The 23,760-nt window shown below is 53.0% G+C and overlaps 1 protein-coding gene across 1 annotated transcript; it reads right to left on the bottom strand.

The window, feature by feature from the left end:
* Positions 1-5,246: 5,246 nt before the first annotated feature.
* CX3CL1 (C-X3-C motif chemokine ligand 1) lies at positions 5,247-13,054 on the bottom strand. Its single transcript, XM_059825074.1, has 3 exons — positions 12,898-13,054; positions 9,956-10,076; positions 5,247-9,093 (listed from the first exon to the last, which is right to left on the bottom strand). The coding sequence occupies exons 1-3, from the start codon at positions 12,962-12,964 to the stop codon at positions 7,899-7,901; spliced, it is 1,383 nt and encodes a 460-aa protein (XP_059681057.1). The 5' UTR covers positions 12,965-13,054; the 3' UTR covers positions 5,247-7,898.
* Positions 13,055-23,760: the final 10,706 nt, after the last annotated feature.

The raw sequence follows: 23,760 nt of genomic DNA, 5'->3' as shown, positions 1-23,760 counted from the left end.
CTCTGCCCCAGGCTCCCTTCTTGCAGACTCACGTGCCTCTGCAGGAACCTCTCCCCAAAGCTGGGCCACGGCATCTGGGACCAGAGTAGCCTCCCATCCCATGGAGACCATCCCAGCAGGCAGCCTTTTGGGGACCATGACACTCTGCGAGCTGCAGCCGAACCGGCAACGCCGAGCTGGGGACATGGGCCGTATTGCTGCTCCCGATGCATTTTTGTCTGGCACTGTGGTGCGCACGGGAGCAGGGCCACCAAGCGCAGGTGGCATGATGCTGTCATAGTCATGGCAGATGTCCTCAGGCGGGGGGAACGCAGGCTCCCCTGCAGCCACGGACCAAGGGAGCCCTAACGACACCTAGGGCAAAGCCACCATCCAAGGGCTGGACCTTGATCAGCACAGAAGGATTTCGGGGATGGATAGGCATGGTCTTGCCGCAAGCCCATGGCATGTCTTCCCTGGCCCGGGGCTTCACCCGGCCGCTCCTCAGCTATGGGGGACGCTTTGGATGGGCAGCCAGGGCAGCGCATAGTGCTGGTGCTGAACAAGCACAGGGGCACCCAGCAGCCAGGGTGAGGGAAGAGACTGCTCTGGATGGAGAGGACCTTGAGAAGCAAAAATACTAGTGGGGACCTGCTTCTGCAGAGTTGTGCTTGCTTATTTGGCAGAAGATCTGGCCTGGGATGCTCTGCTTCCCCTTTCTCAGGTTTTCAAGCCAATCGCTATTGCAGCCAGATGATTCACTACTCCCTGGAGACACTTTGATGTTTAGTCTTTTACTTTTTGGGAAGGAAAAGGCTGATGGGCAGTCATTAACTGAGGAGTGCTGGAAAGCCCCGCTGCTGGCCTAAGTTCCCTTTTCATTTGAATGGGCTCTGGAGAATTTGCTTGTTTACATAAAAAACCAAACATCATCCTCTTGATTCCGCAAGAGGAGGAAGGGGGAAACTTGGGGCACACCGCAAATGCAGCCTTTGCCAGCAATGGTGCCAGCGTGGAGAGGAAGGAGCTGGGCAGAAGAAGCCCCATGCATGGAAATGGGGTCTCAGCAGACAACTAAGCACACCCAGCTGTGCTGGAAAACACAGCCACACGGTCATCTTGCGGCTCAGGAAAGCACAGGCTCCACACTGCAAAAGCAGCTGGGCTGCCAAGGCAGAAGAGACACGGCTGAGCATCACCCGGGCATCACCGAGTGCCTGGAACCTGTCCCCAAGGAGGCGGTGGGAGGGTTAGGAATTAGCTTTTCCCTATTATCTTCTCTTCTACACAGTCACTTTGAGTCTTCTCCATTTAAAATAGGAAACATTCTAGTTTTTCTTCTGTTAAAACCTCAGCTTTCTGAGCGTAAAGCCCCTCCACATTTCTCTGGGGCGCTCACTCAGTGGTCTCCCCAGCTCCATTTTGAAGCTCTGGTTGACTCAGAATACAATCACAAACCAAACGCAATGCTCTCCTTCCTTCCCGGTGTCAGCGCTCACCCTGCAACTCCAGGTACAACCGTGCCCGGTCATACATCCTGGAAAGACACTTTAAAAATAGAGGAAAACTGAGTCTCTTCCAAAGCCTACTTCCTACAACTGGACGCTGGGGACCACCAAGTGCTGGAAGCTGGTGATCCAAGCCGCATCCTGTGCAGCAAGTCCTGCCAGTGTCACGAGACACGGAGGCTGTAGGAAGGATGTGTCCAGGAGCCTTTCCCCAGGGGGTTATCAGCACTGAGTCGCTGGGCAAGCTCGCCCACCGGCACAGGAGCTGGAGCAGAGACTCACCACGGCTGGGCAGGGAACCCTCACCACGATGGCCAAGCAGAGAGGCAGGGGTGGATGCGCCCAGACCAGAAACTGGAAGTGGCCACTTTGCTAAGGAATTAAAAAAATATAAAATATGTGATGCCAGTTTTCTCAAATGCGCTGAAAAGGAGACATTTTTCCATTTTTCTCCAGTGAGGTTGATCAACTGCCTCGAGGTTAAGTGAAGGATGGATCTGGGCTGCGAGGAGGAGCTGCTGCTCCCAAGGGAGACTCTGCGCTGGAGAGGCTCCTGTGCCAGGTAGCAATCAGGGGAATGATGCCTGGGGAGGACTTCAGCCTCCTTTTTTCAATCCTGACCTTTTTTGAGCTCCTGGAGTTAAAGACAGCAGTGGAGAGCTGCTTCAGCTCAACTTTTAAAGCAAAGCTGTGATAACAGGAAAAGAATAGGACATGGAAGCAATTTCAGCCTAATTTTTAGTGATTTAATTCCGAACAGAATCAGTCCTGATAACTCCAAGGAGGCAGTAGAACAAGCTATGAATTTACTTGTTCCTTAATTCTTTATTAGGATAAAACCCAGCAATCAGAAAAATAAATTCAGTTGAAAGAGTGTGATGAGAAAGATACATTAAGGTCCCTAGATATTATAATAAAAAAAGTATTTGTGCCTATTATAATAAAAAAGTATTTGTGCCGACTATGGTCTGAGTTGGCAAGCTGACATCACATCCCTCCTTGGAGGGCTCCTCTCACTTCTTTCTATTATTTTTTTAAATTATTTGCTTTGTGGCCTTGTAGCTCACCCCGCAGAACTCAAGGGCACTTCCGAAACAAAGCTTCCTCCGTCACCCGAGACGGTCACTGAAGAGGTGTGACCCCGGAGAGTCCTGACGACCTCTGTGTTTACCCAAGGGAGACTTCAGCTACAAGAGCAGCCCTTGCAGTGGCGTGAACAGGGACACAATCCTCATAAAAGTGGAGATTACGCAAATGCGAAGTATGGAAGAACCACAGCCACACAGCAGAACCGTGGCTGTGCGGCCGGAGAGCCGAAGCAGCTAAGGGGACATCCTGCATTCCACTAAGACAGCATTACGAAAGCAGTGGTACATTAGCTTGACCAGAGGCTGCCCCAAGCACGCGTGTGCTTACGCAACATTTTATAGAAAACCCACCACGCCGAGCAGGGACAGACATTTCGTAAGTCACAACCCAAGTCTCAAACCAGAGAGGATGGAGACTGCAGGGTCTCTGCTTCGCAGGAGTAACCGTGCCCCTCACACATCACCCTGGAGAGAGGTCCGGGCTTGGAGAAGACAGCTGGTGAGGTGTCTCGCTGCCAGGTCCAGACTGCACAGAGCAGCAAGAGGGGACAAGCCAGGAGCCAAGGGTGACCCCAGCACAGGCAGTGTCCTCACCAGGGAGGTGAGGTCCCACAGGGTCTGAGCACAGGGGGCAGAGCCGGGTGCTGGTAACAGGGTCCGTCCACAGTCCCAGACACACCAAAGTGAGGAACCAGACACAGGATCCATTTGGGTGGGTCAGGGGACATCCATTCAGCAGCAGCAGGAGGAGATGGGGACAGAGATAGGACTACAACACCAAAGGGTCCATCCAGCCAGGAGACAAGATACCTACAGCATAGGTCCAAGGTCTATCCAAGAGACAGGGCCAGAGCTGGGACATCAGACCAGTACTCTTACAACACCTCCAAAGCAAGGACCAGAGGCTCAAGCCTGAGCTTAAATGGGGCTCCTGGACTTTGGGCAGTGGAGGGGGGGGCAGTGTGTGGAGTCCATCCACAGGTGAGGCTGCTCAGGTTGATTAAGGCCAATTAGTGCCCTCAAGGCCTGCCACCGTGGCATTTGATGGATCCTGTGGGGATGTGAAGGCATGGAGGTGAGCCTGTGTAGGAAAAATTTCTTTCCGGAGAGAGTGGTGAAGCACTGGAAGAGGCTGCCCAGGGAGGTGGTGGAGTCATCATCACTGGAGGTGTTCAAGGAACGTGTGGACGTGGCACTGCGGGACATAGTTTAGTGGGCATGGTGGGGTTGGGTTGGTGGTTGGACTTGACGATCTTACAGGTCTTTTCCAACCTTAGTGATTCTGTGGGATTCTGAGTCCCAGTGACTCCTTGTTCTCATAAGGTCAATCAAAACAGGTGCCTAACGAAGTAGTGGAGAGGGTTTGCACTGATCTGGAGTTGGAAACCAAAGATGTGGGTCAGCAAGGGACCAGAAGGGGCACACTGTGACCATGGGCACCCTGTCTCCTGGGGGTTGGGGGGGCAACCTCGCGGCAGAAGCACGTCTTGCACACTAGGTGCAGAAGGCAAGCCTTGTCCCCCCTGAGCATGACAGACTTGGCATTAGTTATTTCCTGGGCCAAATTCTACACCTGAGGCAGCCCACAGACCTCCAGGAGGAGCACGGGAAGGTGCACGGTTAGACATCCTTCGCACAAGGTCTTTCCCTGCGCTGTCAGACATAGAGAAGCCAGGGAGCAGCAGCAAAGCCAGCGAGCGTGTGCCACCAGCCGGCTGAGGGACCAGGCATCTAAAAGCTCCCTTGGTGCTCCGGAGCCACAGCCCCCGAACAGCCCCACGCCGGCGCCTGCCCTCGCCCTGCATGTCGGAAATGATTCATCACTGTCGGTGCTGACTTGTTTACACAGCCTCCCCCTCCCTCACCTCCCCCCCCCTCCCCGTAACAGAGAGGAGGAAATAAAAGAAAAAAGTGCTTTTCTTCCCACAGAGCTTTTTATCCCCAAAATGACCTTTCTGGCCTGGTGATTCATCCGGGGGAAATTTTCACAGACCTCACCATGCTCCCAGCACACCGGCGGTGCCGGAGCGCAGGGCAGGGTGGCTGCGTGGCATGTGGCTGGGGCACGGCTGGGCCGAGGGCTCCTGGCATGCAGGGGAGATGCTCATCCTTGACCCTCTTGCTCCTTCCAGCTCCCTGCTCCAGGCGAGTCCCTGGGCACCGACTCTCGTACTGCACTGCCTCTCCCACCTCTCCTCCCCAGCACTAGAGGAGCACGCAAGAGCAGCCCAAAGCCTGGTTGGGGTGGGAGAGGTCCTAGCTCAGCCCTTGGCCTCTTGCCCCCTTACAGAACCAACTTCGAGCATAGCGGGTTTTTTTTTTCTGTGGGTTCCTGTTTGGTTGTGGCTTTGCTTAACCAAAGCAAAAACCCAACTGTTTTTTTAGTATTGCCTTAGCAGGATGGGAAATGCGCCTCCCTGTGAGAAAATATACTCCCTGCAAATTTTTGGCAAAACCAAAGCCCGTAAACAGCAAAGAGGGGGAGCAATAGCCCGGCCGCATCAGCTGTGCCGGCTTCGCGGCGATGCTGGGATTCTCCCCACAGTCCTTAATCAATCACATGCAATCATCTCCACACCTCTGCAGGGACCAGGCTTGGTCACCCAGCCCTGAGCTGAATCCCCTGAGGACAAGGGTTTTTAACATAAGGACTTTATTATTTTTACTTCTAAAAAAAGTTACAGAACATATATCTCGTGCACACACTCATATGTACTAGATACACAAATGAATCAGAGCTTGTAGCTGTCACTGCACTCTACAGCAAATGACATTTTTAAGCCCCAGGTGACACCCCCAGGCTTCCTCCTCCTGAGCCGGCATTCACCTTCTGCCCTCCCAAAACCGCCCGTCGCACAGCGTAAGGCAAGGAGGAAGAGCAGTCCCCTCCTGTCCTGCGTTTTAACTGCCCCCCATGAGGGGTGCCAGCTCCCTGCCTGCTAACAGCCCTGGGGACAGGAGAGAAGAGCAAGGCGAGCACAAGGACGGATCCAGGCTGGAGGAGCAGCTCCTCCCGACGAGTGCCAGTGTGACCACAGCAGCTGGAAGACGGTGGGAGCCGGCTGTGGAGCCAAAACTAGTGTCCTTACAAAGACCATGGTGGGACTCGAAGGGGTCAGATCTGCCTGGTACGCATCCATCTCCCCAGCGTCGCTGCAGGCCAAGGACTTTACCCGTAGCCAGACAAGACAAGCGCCTGCTCCATTTGCTGCAGTGCCTGGAGAGCCGCCCAGCTCCCACGGACATGCATAAGCCATCCCAGACCAACAAGAAAATAGCCAAGGCACGGTGTTTTCCAATGTTCCCAGAAAGGCGTTGACTCCGCGATGCTCCAGTAGCAAGGACAGGACATTATATACATTCAAATGGCTACAAAACTTTACTACAAAAATAACATTTCTAGTGTTTTGTATAAAAATAATGCCATAGTACACCGCCCCACAAACTAGGAGGCCACGAATCCCAGCTGTGCACGAGCGGGGCGGATGGGGAGGCAGCACTGACAGACCCTGATTTACCCTCCAGGTAAATCAAGCCCAGCCAGCGTTACACAGCCGGGCTGCACGCGAGTGCTGCTGCACAAGGAGGGATTTCACACTGAATTCCTAATTACAATTAATCTGATCGCATTCTGTACTTGCAAAGCCCAAGATGAATCCCTGGCTCCCCTCTCTCAAGTCAACAAAACGCAGAAATAAGGGATTGGATAATGGCAGAAATCAGACACTGTTGCAGCCTGTCTTCTCCACCTCCAGGGCTGGATGGATGCCCTGAAGGTGTGATCTGATGGATCTAATAGGCCGCCTTCCTCTAGCTCTGCTTTATGGCTGGCCCATCGTTTTTGCTTTTATTCTCTTGCTTATTATGTGTTTTTGCTTTCTTTTTTTCTACATGCACATTTATACTTTGGGATGTGATCCACTGAGGTTGGTCAGAGGCGGATCTGACCCTCGATATGTATCTTTACCTACAAAGCATCATATTGTGAAGACCTTTGCACGTTCCAGCAAAATTCATATTGGAGTCAATGTTTAATAAGGGCTTTCAGGAACTGACCACAGGTAGAAGATACGGCTTACAAAGAGCAATGTCTAGATGTGTAAAAATCAAAACCAATTTGGGTTAAAAAAAAGCACCTGGTACTGTTATGGTGCTTTAATAGCCTGGTGATCAGTGCTATCCAAAAAAGAAAAACTAAAATGCGGCTGAAGGATAGTACCAGGAACAGGCATTTTGTGCTTTTTTGTGGATTGGCAAATGTGCTTATTTCTAGAGAGAATATGGGACCAGAAAGACGGCATGTCTGCTGTGGTGGAGTAATTCCTATATGACTAAATCCAGAATTGCCTTTAGCTCCTCCAAAAGAATATATTTCCTGGGTTTTGTGCTTGCAGAGAACAGCAAAAAACCTCCAATGTTATCACCGGGATAGCAAAATTATGGGGTGACTTCTTGTTTTCTCCCATTTGCAATGGCCCGTCCACATTATCCCGTCCTGGTGTTGGATGCAGCTGGCCACAGGGCGCATCAGCTGGCAGAAGGGTTTTATTGCAGTTGATTTGCCAAGAACCAGGTCTCAGACTAAATCTGCAAGAAGAAATGCCCACGGCTGTTGGAGAGAAAAGTGACCTGATTTCAAGGAGGAGATGATAGATTGTGGGTTGCCAGCTCCTCTGAATGCAAAATCTGTAGCACTGACCTTCAGTCCCCTAATCAGATGCAGTTTGCGTCACCTCCGTCCGAAAAGCTAGGCCACCCCTCCCATCTGCAGCAAGAGGAAATGGGGTATTTGATCAGCCCAAGGAGAGCCAGCACCCAGCTGACCACCAGCATTGGTCTTGGTCCGACGGAGCAGCAACCTGAAGTGCAAAGAAAGCGGCAGCAGAGAGTTTGTTAAGTGCAAATTGCGTGGTTTTGGTGTTGAGATCGCTCAAGGTGACGGAGCCCGAGTCCAGCAGTGTGGGTGAGTGGGAGGCTTCTCAGCTGGGCCATGATGAAATGCAGAAAAATCCCCAACAGCAATTAAGAAATTCACTTCTGCCCACCACCTGGCAAAGAGCCACCAAGCAGCTCTAGAACAGCAACGGCCTTGGTACGTAACAGTGCCAGAAGACAAAAAGCGTCTCATTTATTTCCAAAATACCATCACTGGTCAATGATGAATTAGATATATTTTTGGACATTCTACTCTGCAAAAAATCAGGTTTCTCTGGTATTTTTATTCCCTGCCTTGCTTCCTACTGGTCACAATTCAGCATAAACTTAGCTCTCCTGCAGCAACACACATATAGCTTAGGCCAAAAACGTCCACGCCATAAAGCATTCAGATTATTTCCATTGGATAGACATTGTTTTGATGTCCCTCCTTGTGGTAGAGCAAGCCCTGTACCATTTCTTTTGACATTTCTTCTGTTTTGACTCCAAATCTTAGGTAAAGCCATACAGCAACAACACTGCAAGCCATGAGACCACCTACCACAAGAGCTGGGATGACAAAATGCATCTGAGATCTTGACAAGAAGCTGGGAAGAGGAAGATCATTTGGTCTTTCTGTAGTCATCTGCACTCTGGCTTGGCCTGAGAATGCCTGACTGGTAAAAACCAACGTATCTGAAGGTTCTTGCTTTCCTACAGGCAACAAATAATAAAATTTTCTAGTAGCAAAAGCATCTGCAGAGGAACTGCCAACCTTGTTGGTATGGACAGAAGGACGTTTGTCTATGGCAGTTGTGGAGTTTAGAGTAGAAACTGAAATAGTCTCTGGTGGAACTGGGGCGGCTGGGACTGTGGCAATGTCCATGCTGTCCAGGATGGAGGGGAGATCTGAACTAAAACTGCTAGAAGCAGTGTCTGGTGCATTGGCTCTTGCACTTGTAGGGTCCAGGGATTTATTTGTAGAAAGTACAGAATGGTCTGATCCTTCAGTAATGGCCATGGGGTCTGAATTTGAGCTAGAAGAATTCACGTCTCGAACATCAGCCGTAGCATTTGCACTATGTCCTACAGGTTCTTCTGTAGGTCCTACCGCGTTGTCAAAGCCATGCACAAGAGCCGTGGGATATGGGGTGGGCTGGCTGGAGACCACGCCTGCTGCAAAAGTTGTTGAAGGTGTGGGAGTTTTTAAGGAATCTCTGTTTGCTTCTGCAGTGACTTCAGAGTGGGCAGCAACTTCCCATATCACGGTGGACAATCCTGCAGGGAGCTGGGTGGTGCCCTGCATGGCTGGTGGGGACTTGCTGGACACCTCTGTCCTGGCAGCAGGAACATGTATTTTCTCCAAAACTGTTGTGCCAGTCACTTGGAAGAAACTAGCTGGAGCAGTGGCTTGAGATGGAGCTGTTACTGTAAGACCAACATGTTTCTGAAAAACACCCGGCTCTTCTGGTGCCGCTGCTGAGGTGGCATCACGTGGAAGTGGGGAGGCTGCAGCCTTCTTCTGGTCCAGTTTCTCTACAATCTTCTTCACCCAGTCTTCCCCTGGATCTGCACAAATCTCCACAGACTTCAGAGTAATAAATCTGAAAATAAAAAGGGATCACTTACTGGATAAAGAAAACACTGGTTTAGATGACCAGCGTGATAGGGAAGGCATGCAGACAGCAACACTGACTCTCTCAAGCCTGTAGTAAACACCACCGGGTTGGATAGATTATTTATTTCAGGAAGGGCAGGTGCCTCTGAGATCTGATTAAATGAGGAGCAGCTGAACATGACTCATGGGTGAAGGGTTTCCCCCTAAGAAGTTTTTCTCTTTCGAAAGCATTGTCCTGATGTTTGGACGCAGCGTTTGCCTCCAGCGCTCGGAGCCGGAAGCTCTGCAGGCACCAGCTGCCCAGGGGCAAGCCTACGTGAAGACAAAACCCTCTGATTTACTGAGTGAGATGAGCCTTTCCAAGGTCAGCCCAGCAGGCTCACTTTGGAGCGACCTCCTGGGCTGCAATAAAGTGGTCTCAATGGTGCCTCATCTTCAGGATAAGTTGAAAACAACAATTATCCTGGGGAAAATGTAGCTTTTCTCACCTCCAGACAAGCTCACAAGTCTGAATCTGTCTCCAGAGAAAATACCTGCTTTCACAGAAAGACGTGAGCTCTCACCCTGCATGCTTCCACTGCCCTGTTCCGCCAACCAGTAAGTCCATCAGTCCCTTTCCCCACCCGTTTATCCCTGTCTCACTCCATGTGTGAGCCCCTGGTCTCACCTGGAGGCTATTGGTCTTTAAATAGGGGAAAAAACCCCACCCGCCCTTCAAATAAATACCAGCGTTTGCTCTGTTTCCAGATTGCTCCTTGCTCCAAAGCAAGGGCGTTTGCTGACAGGTTAATGCTTAATCGGTGTTGGAAAGTGAACGGCAAGGGAGGCGGTGGCGGGGCAGTGCTTACATGATGGCTTGCTTGGTGCAGCGGGGTTCGGTCCTGCGGTAGCTCCTTATCCGCTTCGCTGGTATCCCAGATGAAAGATGGTTGCACTCTGTTGAACACTTCAGAGGTGCTTTGGGTTGCCCTGAAATAAAGTTTTCAATGTATTAAACGTTGGCTTTTTATTAGGTACGATAAAACCCAGCGCTTTCTTTCCCCCCTTCTCTGGGGAGAAGGAATCTGAAGCTTGCCATGGAAGTTTCCAATCCCAGCTAAAATGAAATGCCTCTATGAAGACAAATCCCACCGGGGCCATGATTGTTTGTATCACCCAAACAGGTGATATGATACCCAGAAAACCACAGAAAAGCACCGTGAAAAGTGTGGGGCTCTTGGGAGACCGTTGCAGCTTGCCTTATAGGATGTGCAAGCCCTGGCTGGAGGTCCTTTGTGCAAGCACCTGGACCTGCAGGTCCTCTCCCCTTTGGGTCACAGGACTGCTCTCAGCACGGTGCCCAGAAGACGCATTTCTTCATCCCCAAAAGACCTGCTGTCACCATCACCAACGGGCTCTTGGTGCGGGCAGTGCAGATCAGAGGGCAGGATGCTTGTCCTGGATCAGCCATATCTCTTCCTCCCGTGGGAGTTCCCCTCCAGGCGAGCATCCTGCCTCTCTGTTTGCTGGTACGTGGTCTCTGAACTCCGCTTGGACTCAGAGAAACGGTGCAGAGAAAGAACCTTTTGGTGAACGATACGTTGTTCCCGTAGATATCTCAGCAGCCCAGCTTCGCAGCACAGTTTCTCACCAAACATCTCTCTTCCATCTCCACCGGAAAATATGGTTTTCATTTTGCAAAGTGTAAAAATAAAACCCCACTTGAGCCATTCGAGGGCCAAAGCCAGTCACACCACTGGGGACCCTTCATTCCTGCACCTACCCCCAGCCTCCAACAACAGGCGTTTGCCAAGTGAGGGGAGGTTGCACAACACAGCCTGGCAATTTGTTTCTGTCGACCCAGGGGGCAAGACTTGGAAAAACAAGCCCTGATTTATCCAAGGCCCCCTGTGAAGAAAGGAGCAGGAGTCTGCTTTAGATCATGTGGTTTCTACAAAATGTTCTCTCGGACTCCCAAATGAATTTGGTGAATTTGATGCAGTTCAGTTGGGAATGATCCAGCCACGGGGTGCAAGAATGAGCATCGCTACAAAAGCACCCTCAGCTCTTCTGATCCATTTACCGGGGAAACCCACGGCTGCAAAGAAATCCCAAGCAAACGCTCCTGTGGCCCCTCTACAGAAGCACATTTCAATCTCCAGGTCTCTGTAATGTTAAAGCAAAACTCTTTGTTCACACAATAATATCTTCTGTGGCGCTTTAGGGTCAAGAATACCCGCTCACGGGCCACCGACTTCTCATTAACTCTCATTAGGAGGAGGACATACTGCTGGTGTCCTCCACTTTCAGGAGCACTGTTCAACAAAACAGGCACAGCAACAGGAGGGCCAGATCCGTCCCTGTGGACAGTCGGGGACATGCATGGCAGGGAGTGGGCAGGGACTGCTCCCAAAGGCTATCTGATAACCGTTAACTGATTTTCCAATTATTAGCATCACAAATAAATGGTTTGCAATTAGCTGAACTCCTGGTGTGCTCTTCCCAGAGTGGAGGAGCTTGGAAAGCACTTTCCAAGGAGAAAGCAGTGTCACAGGGAGGACGGAGCCAGCCCTGCTGGTCCCGCTCCTCTCGGGGCACGCAACTCCGCTTCTCCGAGCTGCATCTTTGCCAAAGGGGCCTCAGGGACACCCGGGATCTGGATGTTTATCCACCCGGGACCACCACTCCTCAGAGACACTGCTCCTGAGGGCCACTGGTACTTGCTTTTCAGCGCGGTTCCTCAAGAGACCCTGGCCAGGGAGCACCAGCAGCCTCTCTTTCTGCAGAACCAGCCTGATTTCGGCACTTTAGAGGAGATGGGTGCTTGGCCATGGGTGAGCTGAGCCAGGCAGTGCCGAAGCAGGCAGCGGGTTCCCAGGGCAGGGTAAGATGCCCGGTGTCCCCGTTGCCTGCTCTGCTCAGGCCAGCTCTGGAGAACCTGCCCGGAGGTGTGAGGAGAGGAAGAAGCTCCATCCCCAGCTGTCCTTGCTGTCCTCACTCCTCCCGTCTGGTGGCAGCAGGGCACGGATCTTAAGGGCTCTTTGCCCCTCTCCCTTCCCATGGTGGGAATAGATCATCCCTTTGTCCTGGGCAAAGTCCAGCTTTCCCTGGCAGCTGAGAAGCTGGCTGCCAGCCTGGCAACCCACCCTCCTTAATTGCTGCCCTGGGCAGCAATCGCTGATCTGTGCCATAGATGATATAAACCGAGGCCAGCCCAGGGAGAGGTGCACCCACCTCCTCCCGGTCCTGTGGCCCCGCTCAGCACCACCTCGCAACACACAAAGATCTTTGTCCCGCGAACAGGAGAGCGTTTCCCACCTACGCGTGCACAAACACACACACCCCCCCCCCCCCGCACGGGCACTGGAGCTGCAGGCGACAGCACCCCACCGCCTCGCAGCATCCTCGGGACAGGGAGCCTTTGCGGACAGACATCCGGACAGGCTGCGGTCTGCCCCCATGGCATGTCCCTAGGGGACATGGAAAAAGGGGAAAAGAAACATTATGCTTTTTTTCTAATACAGATCATCAGAAAGTCTCTCCAACACTCTCCCCACCTCCCCTCAGGAGTGACAAAGTCACGGGGGCTGGTCAGACTTCCCCGCTGCCAGGATTGCCGCCATAGGTTCCCCCCACCCCTTCCCAAACCCAGCCTGCTCCTGCTACGGGATCTCCCACAACCCACGAAGGTCCCTTGGTGCCCATAGCCCGATCCAGCACCACCTTCCCCTCCGCTCCACTTCACCAGCCCCTCGTGAAGCTGGCTGCTCCCCGGAGAGCCCGGGGGATGGCACGCGGAGCTGTGGCTCACCTCCAGCCAGGGTCACCAGGCACAAGACCCTCAGCACAAACAGGACCTGGAGACAAACAGCCTTCATGTTCCCGTGGTCAGCAGTATGAAGGGCACGCAGGGAAGGATTACGGGCAGTATTTCCCACTCCCGACTGCTTATTGCATCCTCCGGAGGAACACAGCTGCTGCAGCTCATTCCAGGATTACAGAGCCCGGAGACGGGGTTTCAGCTGTTATTCAGTCCCCCCCCCACGCATTTCAGGGTGACGACAGGAGGCGGAGGGAAGAGCGGGACAGGGGAGGGATACCGCCTGCTCCAGAGCTAGACGGCTCCTGGAATTCCCCAGCTGCACTTACATCAGCTTTTCTTAGCGCACACAGAGCAGCTCCAGCCTCCTTGGCAAATTATTCAGGCAGGGACTTTCAGGAGTCAGCCGCTCCATCCTCCCCTCCCACCGACGCATCTCTGGGCCAGCCAGCCTGTGCTAAGGCACCACTGTCCTTAGATTGGGAAGCTCGCCCAACCTCCAGCCTGCAGCTCCCCGATGCACATTAGGCTCGTTATTTACCCCGAACGCAAAAGCAGCTATTCCCTTCCTTTTTGGCAGCGCTGGTCATTAGGCCAAAAGAGGCGGGATTTGCTAATCCGGATCACAAGTTCATCAGCTAGACTGGTGAGCTCAGGCCAGGCTGCCTCTTAGGAGCATCACCAAAGCAAGGGGTGAGCAGGGGCCCGGTGGGCTCCCCAAGCACCTCCTTCTTCCCTGGGCACGTTGTCTGCAGCGTGTGCTTGTTACTACGGCCCTGGCTTTCGGTGTACGGCAGGGGCTCAGCCGTGGGGGTCCTGCTGATGCTGAGCGCAGGAGTACGAGGCCCCCAGATCTGCAAGCAGCCAGGCTGGCTGGGGGGCTTCCCGGCACCAGCACAAAGCCAGGTCTGAAGCGGACATACCAACACGGCGGTCACATCCTGCACCTTTACTTTCCCTTTCATCTCAGAGCCCAGCAGAATACATAACAATTTTCCCCTGCCAACTCTCTCAACTGAAAGATGAAGATAAGATCAAGACTGAGACAGTGTGGCTGCCCCATAACTCTTTTTTCCCCTAGAGTTTTCTTAGGGCTGGTGAAAACCTGGCTTCTCTGTGCTGTGGGAAATTCCAACAGTTCCAATTAGGATTTTATTCCCAAAGAGTGAAAACCCCAAGGTTTCCATATGATGCAGTTTTAAAACATTTGCTGAAACTCCCAGCCTGTAACTTCATCCTTTGTTAAAACCTTTGGTGAAAATCCCAGCCTGTAACTTCATCCTTTGCTTATATTATAATAGAAGACAAAACCCATTTCAAGGAAATAAAATAAAAATTAAGACCTTGAAATAGTCCATTTGATCCAGCCCGAACAGAAAATCCTGCATCTGTTGGGAAGTTTTCTGGCCCCTTCCCCAAAGGGTGTTTTCTCAGGCTGGTCAGAGCCTTACAGGAAAGTTTTATTCCGGGAACTGGCATTGCCTGAGGCCGTCGGGTGCCTTGGCTGCTGGAAGTGGTGGCACAGCCCACACATGCTCACATCTCCCCTGAAGAAACAGGTTCTGCTTCTTCTGCAAAGGGTTTACTGCCAGCGATGGATAAAATTGAGGAAGGGCTCCAGCATGCATAAAGCGGGAGGGCGAGTGCTTTCTTTGCTAAAGGCATGACTTGCCACAGGCGTTGTTGTTTTAAGGCACAAACAGCTCTTTGGCAGGGTAACACAGCTGCTTTTCCTGCGCAGACTGGGCTGTTGGTGTTTTACCTGGTAAAGGACTCCTCCGGGACACTCTCGGAGACATCCCTTTGCTCCCAGTGAGCTCAGCAGCTGGATTTGGAGGTGGCATCTGCACAAGGAAATCCCGCAGCAGGAGGGTGAAGGGAAACTGCAGCCTCAGCACGGCTCCGTGGGACACGGCAAGCCTTCAAGTGCCGGCAGCCACCAGCAAGCCTTGCAGTTCCCACCAAAAGCGGGACACAGGGGCACAGCAATCGGCTCCGACGGGACCGGGCAGCTCCAACGAGCGGTGACAAACCTGGGCTGCAGCTGGCAGAAAACTGCCATCGTCGCTCCCAACCCCTTTCCTATACCACCCTCCCTGTCCCATTGCACATCCGCCCCTCTGGCACGCCGGTGCCAGCCGCTTACTGCACTTCTTTTAGGTCTTGCAGCGTTGAAAAACCCAAAGTCACAGGATCTGCTGTAGCCCAGGACGTACTTCCACTGTAACCAGCGATAAACCATAGGCATTGTATTGATCTGACAGTGAAGGATCTCAGGACTTCTCTGGGCTCATCTTGGCTTCAGCTGATTTTAGCTTCTTTAGTTATGATAGAAATTGTCTAGGCAATTGCTGTTGTCTTAATTTGATTTAGTTTTGCTTTGGTTTATAGGAATAGCAGGTAGTTATTCAGCGTGGGTCTGGGACTGTAGGTGTTCAAGGAACGTGTGGACGAGGCATTGCGGGACATGGTTTAGTGGGCATGGTGGTGTTAGTTGATGGTTGGACTTGATGATCTTACAGGTCTTTTCCAACCTTAATGATTCTGTGATTCTGTGATTAAATTGTGCTGTGGATGAGGGCAGGCAGAGGAGGACACCAGCAATCCCAGTCCATAAACACGAATCACAGCATCCAAGCGACGGAGTGTGCAACCGTGCGAGTCAGGGACAACCAGCTTTCAAGGAAACAAAGAGCAGAAAAACCAGGTAATTGGGAACCAGGGAACACAGACTGTGCTAAGAAAATGAAACCAAGCGGACCAAGACTGAGGAGGAAGAAAGCCCACCATGACCGTCATACCCTTCCAGTGAAGACTGCGGGCTGGGGCAGCTCATCACAGCCTTTCCCCATTCTTCCTTAGGAGGACTGGAAGGAGGTTTCTTGAGGTTACCCTTAGCACCCAAAGGCTCTCTGAAAGGTGGTACAGCACCAAAGAAAAGCAGTAGATGCTAGGAAGAGGGTTGGGTTTTCCCCCATGTAACTTTAACTGTAGTATGAATGAGGAAGGCCCTTATGCTGATCTGAAACGTGGACAAGGAAAAAACACGAGCAAACGTAGGTCTGTGCACCCGCTATCGAGTGTGGGCAGAGGGACTGTGCACAGGGCACTGTGCACCGTTGGGGCTGGGGGAAGGTAACCTCTGGGCCATCTAACACAGCTCCAGGTTTGATCCTCAGCGCTCACAAAAAGACTCTGTGGCTCACGCCGGGCAGTTTGGTGCCGAGGTTGGCGTCTGGGCTGGCTGGCTCCAGTGCCTGCTCTGCTCTATCCTATCAGGATGGATGTCCTGCTACTTAAACACCGTCTGTGCTGCGGAGAAAGGGAGAACAAGGTCTGGTGTGGACTGGATGTTGGTGACAGCACCAGGCATGCTCAGAAGCCTAGTCTGATGCCATACCCTAACCTTTGGTTGCTCACTGGCAACCATTAGCCAGGAGCTTGGCTTATTGCTCCAAGCCACGGCTACCACTGGCCAAAGGGCCAGATCCCATCTTCCCCATGGGAGACACGAATGCAGCTCCAGCATTTCCCACCCACTGCAGCTATGCCGGGGCTGTTCACAGGCAGGTGCTCGAGCTGTGCACAGGGTCAAGGTCCTCACAAGTGCAAGGAACGTATGACTAATGCCGGGAGAATTGCTCTTTTAAAGATTAAAAGCAACCTGACCCTGCAAAGGCAATATGCAAAACAACATGCAAAGAGAACAAGGGCTGCGTCCTAAACAAACAGGAAACGGCGCCAGAAAGCAGCCAGTCTCCTACAGGGTGTTTCCATGCTGGAAACTTATTCTCCTCGGCTATTCTTGGTTCCTCGTGCAAGGACTATGGGCTGTTTGTTACAGTAGGTTTGTCTTCCTGGAAATCAAGTGGGGACTGGAGAAAAAGGAAAAGTCAGTGAGACCTAGGAGGCTCTATGTGACCTGGAAGAAAGAGATGCCAGAGCTGATCAGATGTGAATGCCGATGATTTCCACTGCATGGTCTATTCAGGAGCTCCCAAGACCTCAGGAGTTGGTCTTCCTGGAGCAGGGAAGCTCAGCACCCCTGGTAGCAGGTATCAACAGCATCCTTTGCTGTCCATGATGTTGTCCATGATCGCTGCCCCAGAGGCTCGCTGGAAAGGGGTGTCGCGTTAAAGGGCAAAGCAGTTTGGCAGAAAATAAATACCCTTGCAACCAGCTTGTCCTCGGGTATCAGAGAGGCTGGGGGTGGCTGGGCTTAGATTCCGAGTGATGCCCAATTCTCTGTGTTACAAGTCCGGTTGCGTTCAATATATACTGAACTCTCACGATTACAGATGCACTCGTAACTCCATACACTTTCAGTCTAGTTGCATTCCATGAATTATCACGGCCACCCTTAAGGGATTTGGTGGTGTTCAATGAGAACTCTCACGGCTAGATTAACGAATAGTGCAGTTTATTGAAGCAACAGATGCACAAGTTCTTTTGGATGGCCGGTGATAGAACTACTGCCCACAAAGCATGTGCACTTACCAAGAATATGAGCAATATAGCCTGGCTACAAGCGCGCTAAATCGCAAACCAACTCTATAGAGGTTTCTAAATCTCCCAGGGAAACACTTGGAATAGCCAAGTGCTCGAATCTTACCCAAAGGCGTCCCTGTTGGGGGGGAAGAGAGGCTCAGCCCATTGACTGATCCCAGGTGTCAGAGCAGGTCTGTGATGGTATCTTCCCTGACACCCCTCCTCTCTTAAGCCTTTTTATACTATTTTTTACTTTACAGGTGGAGCTTGAGTGACTCCAGTCATACATGTCTTTGTTGTAATTGGTGTAAAAATTTCTCGCTTTGCTTTTAAAGGTATAGACCAAGAAAAATTCAGAGCGCAGGCTCAGTGAGGGGTGGTCGCACCTTGGAGGTGGGTAGCTTTGGGATGGAGGTGTGGTTTTGGTATTATAATGAGATTATAATTAGCAAAGTTCACCCAAGGATAGTATTTTGTCAAAAAGGTGACAGACTGTGGGCCCATTCCCAGGTATTCCACTACACACCCTTACACACACTAAAGAGGTTATTGTATCTTTGTAGAGCGGCTTTGTCTTTGACCAGGCACGTATCCTCATTATCAGGGTGAGTCTCCATCTCATTGTTCCATAGTACCTTCCAGTTCCCCTCTTACCACGGAGCCTGGCCACGGTGTGTCCACTCCGCTCCACCCTCCGTACAGTTTCTCTGTACGGAGAGCTCTCCTGACATTGCCAACATCTAAGATTGCCTAGGGAACTTCTGCGGGATGGATTCCTTGCATATCCGCCACACTCCACCCTGAAAGTTTCTTCAGTGCTGTCCCTTTCCTTAAAATGCGAATATAAATTTAATTTCTAAGTCACCTCCAGCAATAATTCCACAAGGGGCAGGAGGAACACTTAGCTTTTGGGAAGACCCATCCGGTCTTGATGCTGCGAAGGAGACAGGCTGAGCCAGGACTCCAACTCCGGACATATGATGAGATTCTTTTTCCCCTGCTAATGCTCCCAGCTCCGAGCTGCCTTGTGGCATCCCTGCACTACACCCACCTCTCCTCAGTGGGGTTGGCAGCTCAGCCACCGCTCTGATACAATCCCCCTTTACTGCAGCCCACGAGCGTTAGACTCAAGGCAGCTCAAGCACCAGCATTGTGGCAGAGCTTCCACACTCACCAGAACTGGGCTCCTCCGGTTTCTCTTGAGGAGAGCCCATGCAGCAAGGTCTGTGAGCCAGGACATGGGAGACTGGGGGGGCACATACTGCAGATGAGGCCAGCGTGTGCAGCTGGTCATCGACGTGTGTGGGACCAGATTCCCAGACTTCAATCTGGAGAAACCTCGATGGCTTTTCAGTGACGTGGCACTGGGTGGTGTGCCCCAGAGCAGTCCAGAACCGACCCAACATTCTCCTCTCTCCCGGCCAAGGCAACCAGCGCCAGACTCAGGAGATGGTTCCTCAGAGTCAAAGGTGGCCTCTCATTTTGGAGATGCCCTCAGCTTATGCTTAATGTAGAGCTCTTGAGCCGTTAGTGGAATAAGGGAGAGAATTAAATGACAGGGGATCCAGAAAATCTATTTGGCACTGCACGACTTTGAATTTTCTCACATTAAAGAAAAAGGCAGGAAATGAGGAGCAGATGTCTGGGGCTGTCTGCAGCCAGCGTCTCCACAGCGGACGGAACAACTCCTATTTGGGAAGTATCGACCGGCGTGGGGCTTGTGTTGTTAAGAAACTGCTTTACATAGAAAATGTTTTCAAAAATAGCAGAGAACATCACACAGGCTTTCACTTCTCTGAACACAATGGCTTCCTCCTTCCTTGTGAATAAGAACAAACTTTAGCTCCAGCACACAGTGCAAAATGCTGATGCTCCGTATTTTTCCCACAGTGAGGCAGCCCACAACTACCGGTCCGCAACCCAAGCCAGCCAGGCTGCGGGATGCGGCTCTTTCCCTGGCAGCATCACACCCGAGCTGCAAGCTGGTGGTTGATCCCAGTGGGACATTACACGGAACGGTGCACACCTGCAGTGGGAACTGGTGGCTCTCCTCGGCAGCCGGAGCAGCCAGAATTGAGGAGGACTCATTCTGTGACTGTCCCATGGAGAATGCCAAGGACTGCAGCGGCTGCTACAATAAACAAGATTTAAGTTGGTTGAAAATATTGCGTGCAAAGAAACAAACACACAGCTGTTTAGTCTGCAACACAGTCAAGCTCTTCCTAAACAGAGAAGAGTCAGTTGTCCCCCGCAGAGCGACGCAGCCACCGGGCGCAAGCTCTTCCCTAGGACAGGGGACAGGGAAGGCTCTTCTGGGGAGACGTGCCTGGATGGCACAGGTGAAATCGGGGCAGCTTTTCAGATGCGGGGAAGGAGCGTGCTGGGACTCTGCCAGAATGGGCTTGCCTGAGCACATCGGGCCCCTGGATCCTGCTAAGTCCCTACGGAGCTGGAGAGGTGTCCTGATGTTGCAATCCTTCTGTGTAGCTGCAGGCCCCGAAGGTGACATTTCCACGGAGCTGGCATGATGAAGGAGTGCCAGATGATCCCTGAAAGGGCGGTCTCTCACCACTGCACTGCCGGGAAGAGAGGGGCGAGTGGCAGCAGGGCTGGTCAGGATGGGCATGACAGAAACCTCCGTGCGCCACAGGAGACCGTAGCTGCCGCAGGAGCTGCTGCCAGGCTTTCCCTTGGCGCAGGAGCGGCTGTGCTGCGCCTCACCCCAGGGTGGTACAGGGGGGTGTCCCCACCTTCGCACCCTGGAAAAGGGCCACTGCGGGAACAGGCAGAAGGTGGGGAGCAGGAAAAGTGCCACGGCTCTGCTATTCCACCTCTGCCAGAGCCCAGGGCCAGGCTAGTGCCTGCTGCCCTGGCTGAGGAAGAGGATGAGGCATGTGCCTGTCTGCAGCAGCCCCAGTTACTCCCTCCATCCCTCCCTCCTGCAGCAGCAGAGGCAGGAAGCACATGTGCCAGCAACCCCCCTGTCCTGGGGGGGGTCCTTCTCCTGGCAGGAATGACCCCAGCCCTTCGCTCAGGGTGCAGGGAGATCCCGCCTGCCGCAGACCCAGCCCTTCGGCCCCATCCAACAGCATGCGTGGGCCAGCACAATCATCACCTCTCCACATCCCCACTTCCCCCTTCTCCGTCCAACATGTTCGCGCATGAATGCTGCCAGTGTCCCAGAAAGGAGCTTACCAGAAGCAGCTCTGTTTATTCCTTTCTCGGAAAGGCTCACCTCTTCCCATCTCCTTAGGGCAGGAGAAGGCCGTGTGCCTTCCGACAGCGTCTGCGGGATCAGTTTGACACGAGCTTATCATTAAGCCATGATGGTGGGTGAAGAAGAGCTCCAGAACACCTCTTTCCAGCGGTGCCGCTGGGGCTGACCCCCAAGGGTGTCTCCAGGAGAGCCGGTGCCACCTGCGGGCCAGCCCCAAAGGGCAGGAGGAGCTGCCACGTGCAGTGCTATGACCTGCTAGACATGGCTACGCTGGGGCCATTGGCACCCCCGGTCTGAGCTGAGCCCTCCCGCCCCACAAACTTTCAGATCCCTGACAGTCTCCCATAGAAATGGGACATCACAGCTCTCCAGGTCAGAGCTGTCACCCCACTCATTCAAGCAGCTCTTTCTGCCAAGCCTCGGCCATGGGCACATGCTGAGGTCCCCACCGGTGCCCAGGGACACAGGTGAGCAGCAGCAAACAGCCCCAGATTCCCGCAGGGCTTCCACCACCCAACAAGCCTTTACGTGAACTGGCACAATAAACACACAGGCTGGGCAAGGAAACAAACCCAGACACAGGTTTCTGCCCAGGCTCTTAACCCTTTTCAAGCCTTGCTGGCTCAACTGAGAGACCAGGGAATCACCAGACCCCTTCCCTCTCCCACCGCAGCTTTTCTGCGCCCCACCTTGTAAGAACAGGGTGTCCCCTTCTCCTCTGCTTTTGCCCAAAGCTTCCACGCTCCCGCTGGGTTTCAGCTATAACCCCACTGCTCCCTCACCAGCTTGATCCCAGGGAAACACATTTTTGCCTTACCCAAACTTTCTTTCTGGGAACATCACGCCTGTCCCACCACCAGCAAGAGATCCCAATCAGCTGTGGTGGCTGTGGGGTGTATTTTTAGGGTCATTGTAGCTGTCTCACCTCCTAACACAGCAACAGGCTACAGATGCTGGCCATTAGCATGTCAGTGTTGGCTGGGGATAGTTAAAAAAAGGGGTTGCTGGGGATAAGGATAAGGGAGATTCCTGCCCTGGGCTATGATTCCTCATATCAACCCAAGGAGGAAGCAGGGGAGAATTGAAGAAAGCAGAGATGAGGCATGTCTGGGATTCAAAATGCTATTTGGGGAACAAATCCCCCCAGGACAGAGCCGATCTCAAACCAGGGCTTGTGACCGAAGGCCGTCTTGCTCACACCTATATGCCAAAAAAACCTGAACCGTCTGCTGCGAGAGCTGACATGTCTGTGTCCCTTCTCACTGAGCTGGACCGCAGCCCAGAGAACTCCCTGCGGGCATCCTCCATGTCCAGCCCCGGCCCACACCTCCAGAGCACCGCAGGTTCACCTGCTCCAGGCCAGCGGTGTGAAAATTAGGAAAGAGCCTAATTGCAGGCAGCAAGTCCCCCTGAGGACCCCCAGAGCTGTGACAGAGGGGACGGGAGAGCACCAGCAAGCGCTAGAGCAAAGGCTCCCTCCAGGAGGGGTGCAGGGCAGTGGTGCAACCGGCCCCCCGTGAGCCCCCGGCCATCACCGACAGGCATCCGCCGAGAGGAAAGACCCCCGTCAGCAAAGGATGCGCCGCTTCCCCTGGGCGCTCACCGGATGGCTGATAAAGAACAAACCCACCCAAAGTGCCCCCAGCTCCCGGCCTGCAGCCAGGGCCCCTCACTGACCCCACCAGCCCGCAGGTGACAGGGGCCACCAGGAAGGGACATGCGCCCTTTCCTGCTCTTTGAAAGGGTCCCGCTCGCCCCAAGGAGCTCACACCGCGCTCCACCCGGGAAGGCTCCTGCGGAGTTTCTCCGAGCTGGAAGGGCCTCTGCCTCTTCCTGCAGTAGACAATGCCATCGTGCGGCAGTTATTACTGCCTCGGCTGAAACATCTATGCTAAAAATTGCTGCTTCTGCCCCAGAGTTAATCAGCAAACCCCTCTGCCCTGCCTACGTGTCCCCACAAGAAGATCCCCTAGCTGGCTGCTGCTATCTCGGCGCTGGTATGGGTGGACCGGGGCTCCCAAACGCCGACCTCCCTGCGGGTCCTGGACACCTCCAGAGGCTGGGCTTCTCCCCCGGGGCAGGAGAGGGACCTCCCGGGACAAGCCCAGCCCGTGGAGGTACCACGCTCCTGGGGATCCCACGCAGGAGCTGGACCCACACCTCGAGGGGCCACGTGGAGGAGATGATTTCAGCGCTGCTGTATCATTTTCCGCTCATTGAGATGCAGCACGTGGACGTAGATAACCATCTCCGCTCTGAGGCCACCGGGACTTTCACCGCAGGACAATGGGCTGACGAAAAAGTTCAAAAAATAGCTTTCTCTGCTGGCTGTTTATGTCACTCTGGATGTGGCTTTTTCCCTTTCCACACTCCCATTCACTTCTCCCTTATCTGGCTGCTCTCCCAGCTTGCTTTGAGCAACAACTCATGAAGCAGTGGCCAAGAACAACTCCTCCGAGCCGTAACCATGGGCAGGCAGGGTAGGAAGCTGCAGGCAGGCTCAGTACAGATCTTTCTCCAAATTCTCAGCTAAAGTATTTCAAGCAAAAGCCATTTCTGGGGAGGGATTAAATCAAGCCCTGGGGAGCGCATGCCGGCGGCCAGAGCCGGGCCCTGAGTCACCCTCTGGGGCTCAGCAGCGGCTGAGGGGGTTTCAGCTGCGGCAGCTCTAGGTGGGATGTGCAACCAAGACCAGGCACCACCTCCCATCCCGGCATGGTCCGATCCCGCGTGCCAGATGTCCTGGCACCTCCTTCAGCGCTCTAACAGTCCTCATTTCTCCAGAATACATAATGCCACATTTCGTATAAACCCAATATTAAATATACTTCGGAGAAGCAGCTGGAGCTGCCGAGAGGTGCTGAGAGGACTTGTGTTTTTCTGTAGAGAAATCCAAGCGCTGACTTCTCTGCAACCGGCCTGCGTAGCAAAGGGTCATCCTCCGTCACATCCTCAGAGGGACGCCGTCAGCTATTTCTGGTCCCTTTTTTAATATGTAAATGAGCCGGTGTACAACACAGAATCACAGAATCACGAAGGTTGGAAAAGACCTGTAAGATCATCAAGTCCAACCACCAACCCAACCCCACCATGCCCACTAAACCATGTCCCGCAGTGCCACGTCCACACGTTCCTTGAACCCCTCCAGT

The sequence above is a fragment of the Gavia stellata genome, chromosome 15, assembly GCF_030936135.1.
Source record: "Gavia stellata isolate bGavSte3 chromosome 15, bGavSte3.hap2, whole genome shotgun sequence".
Lineage (NCBI taxonomy): Eukaryota > Metazoa > Chordata > Aves > Gaviiformes > Gaviidae > Gavia > Gavia stellata.
Note: the sequence above shows the minus strand (reverse complement) of the source record. Positions and strands in the feature narration are given on the sequence as shown.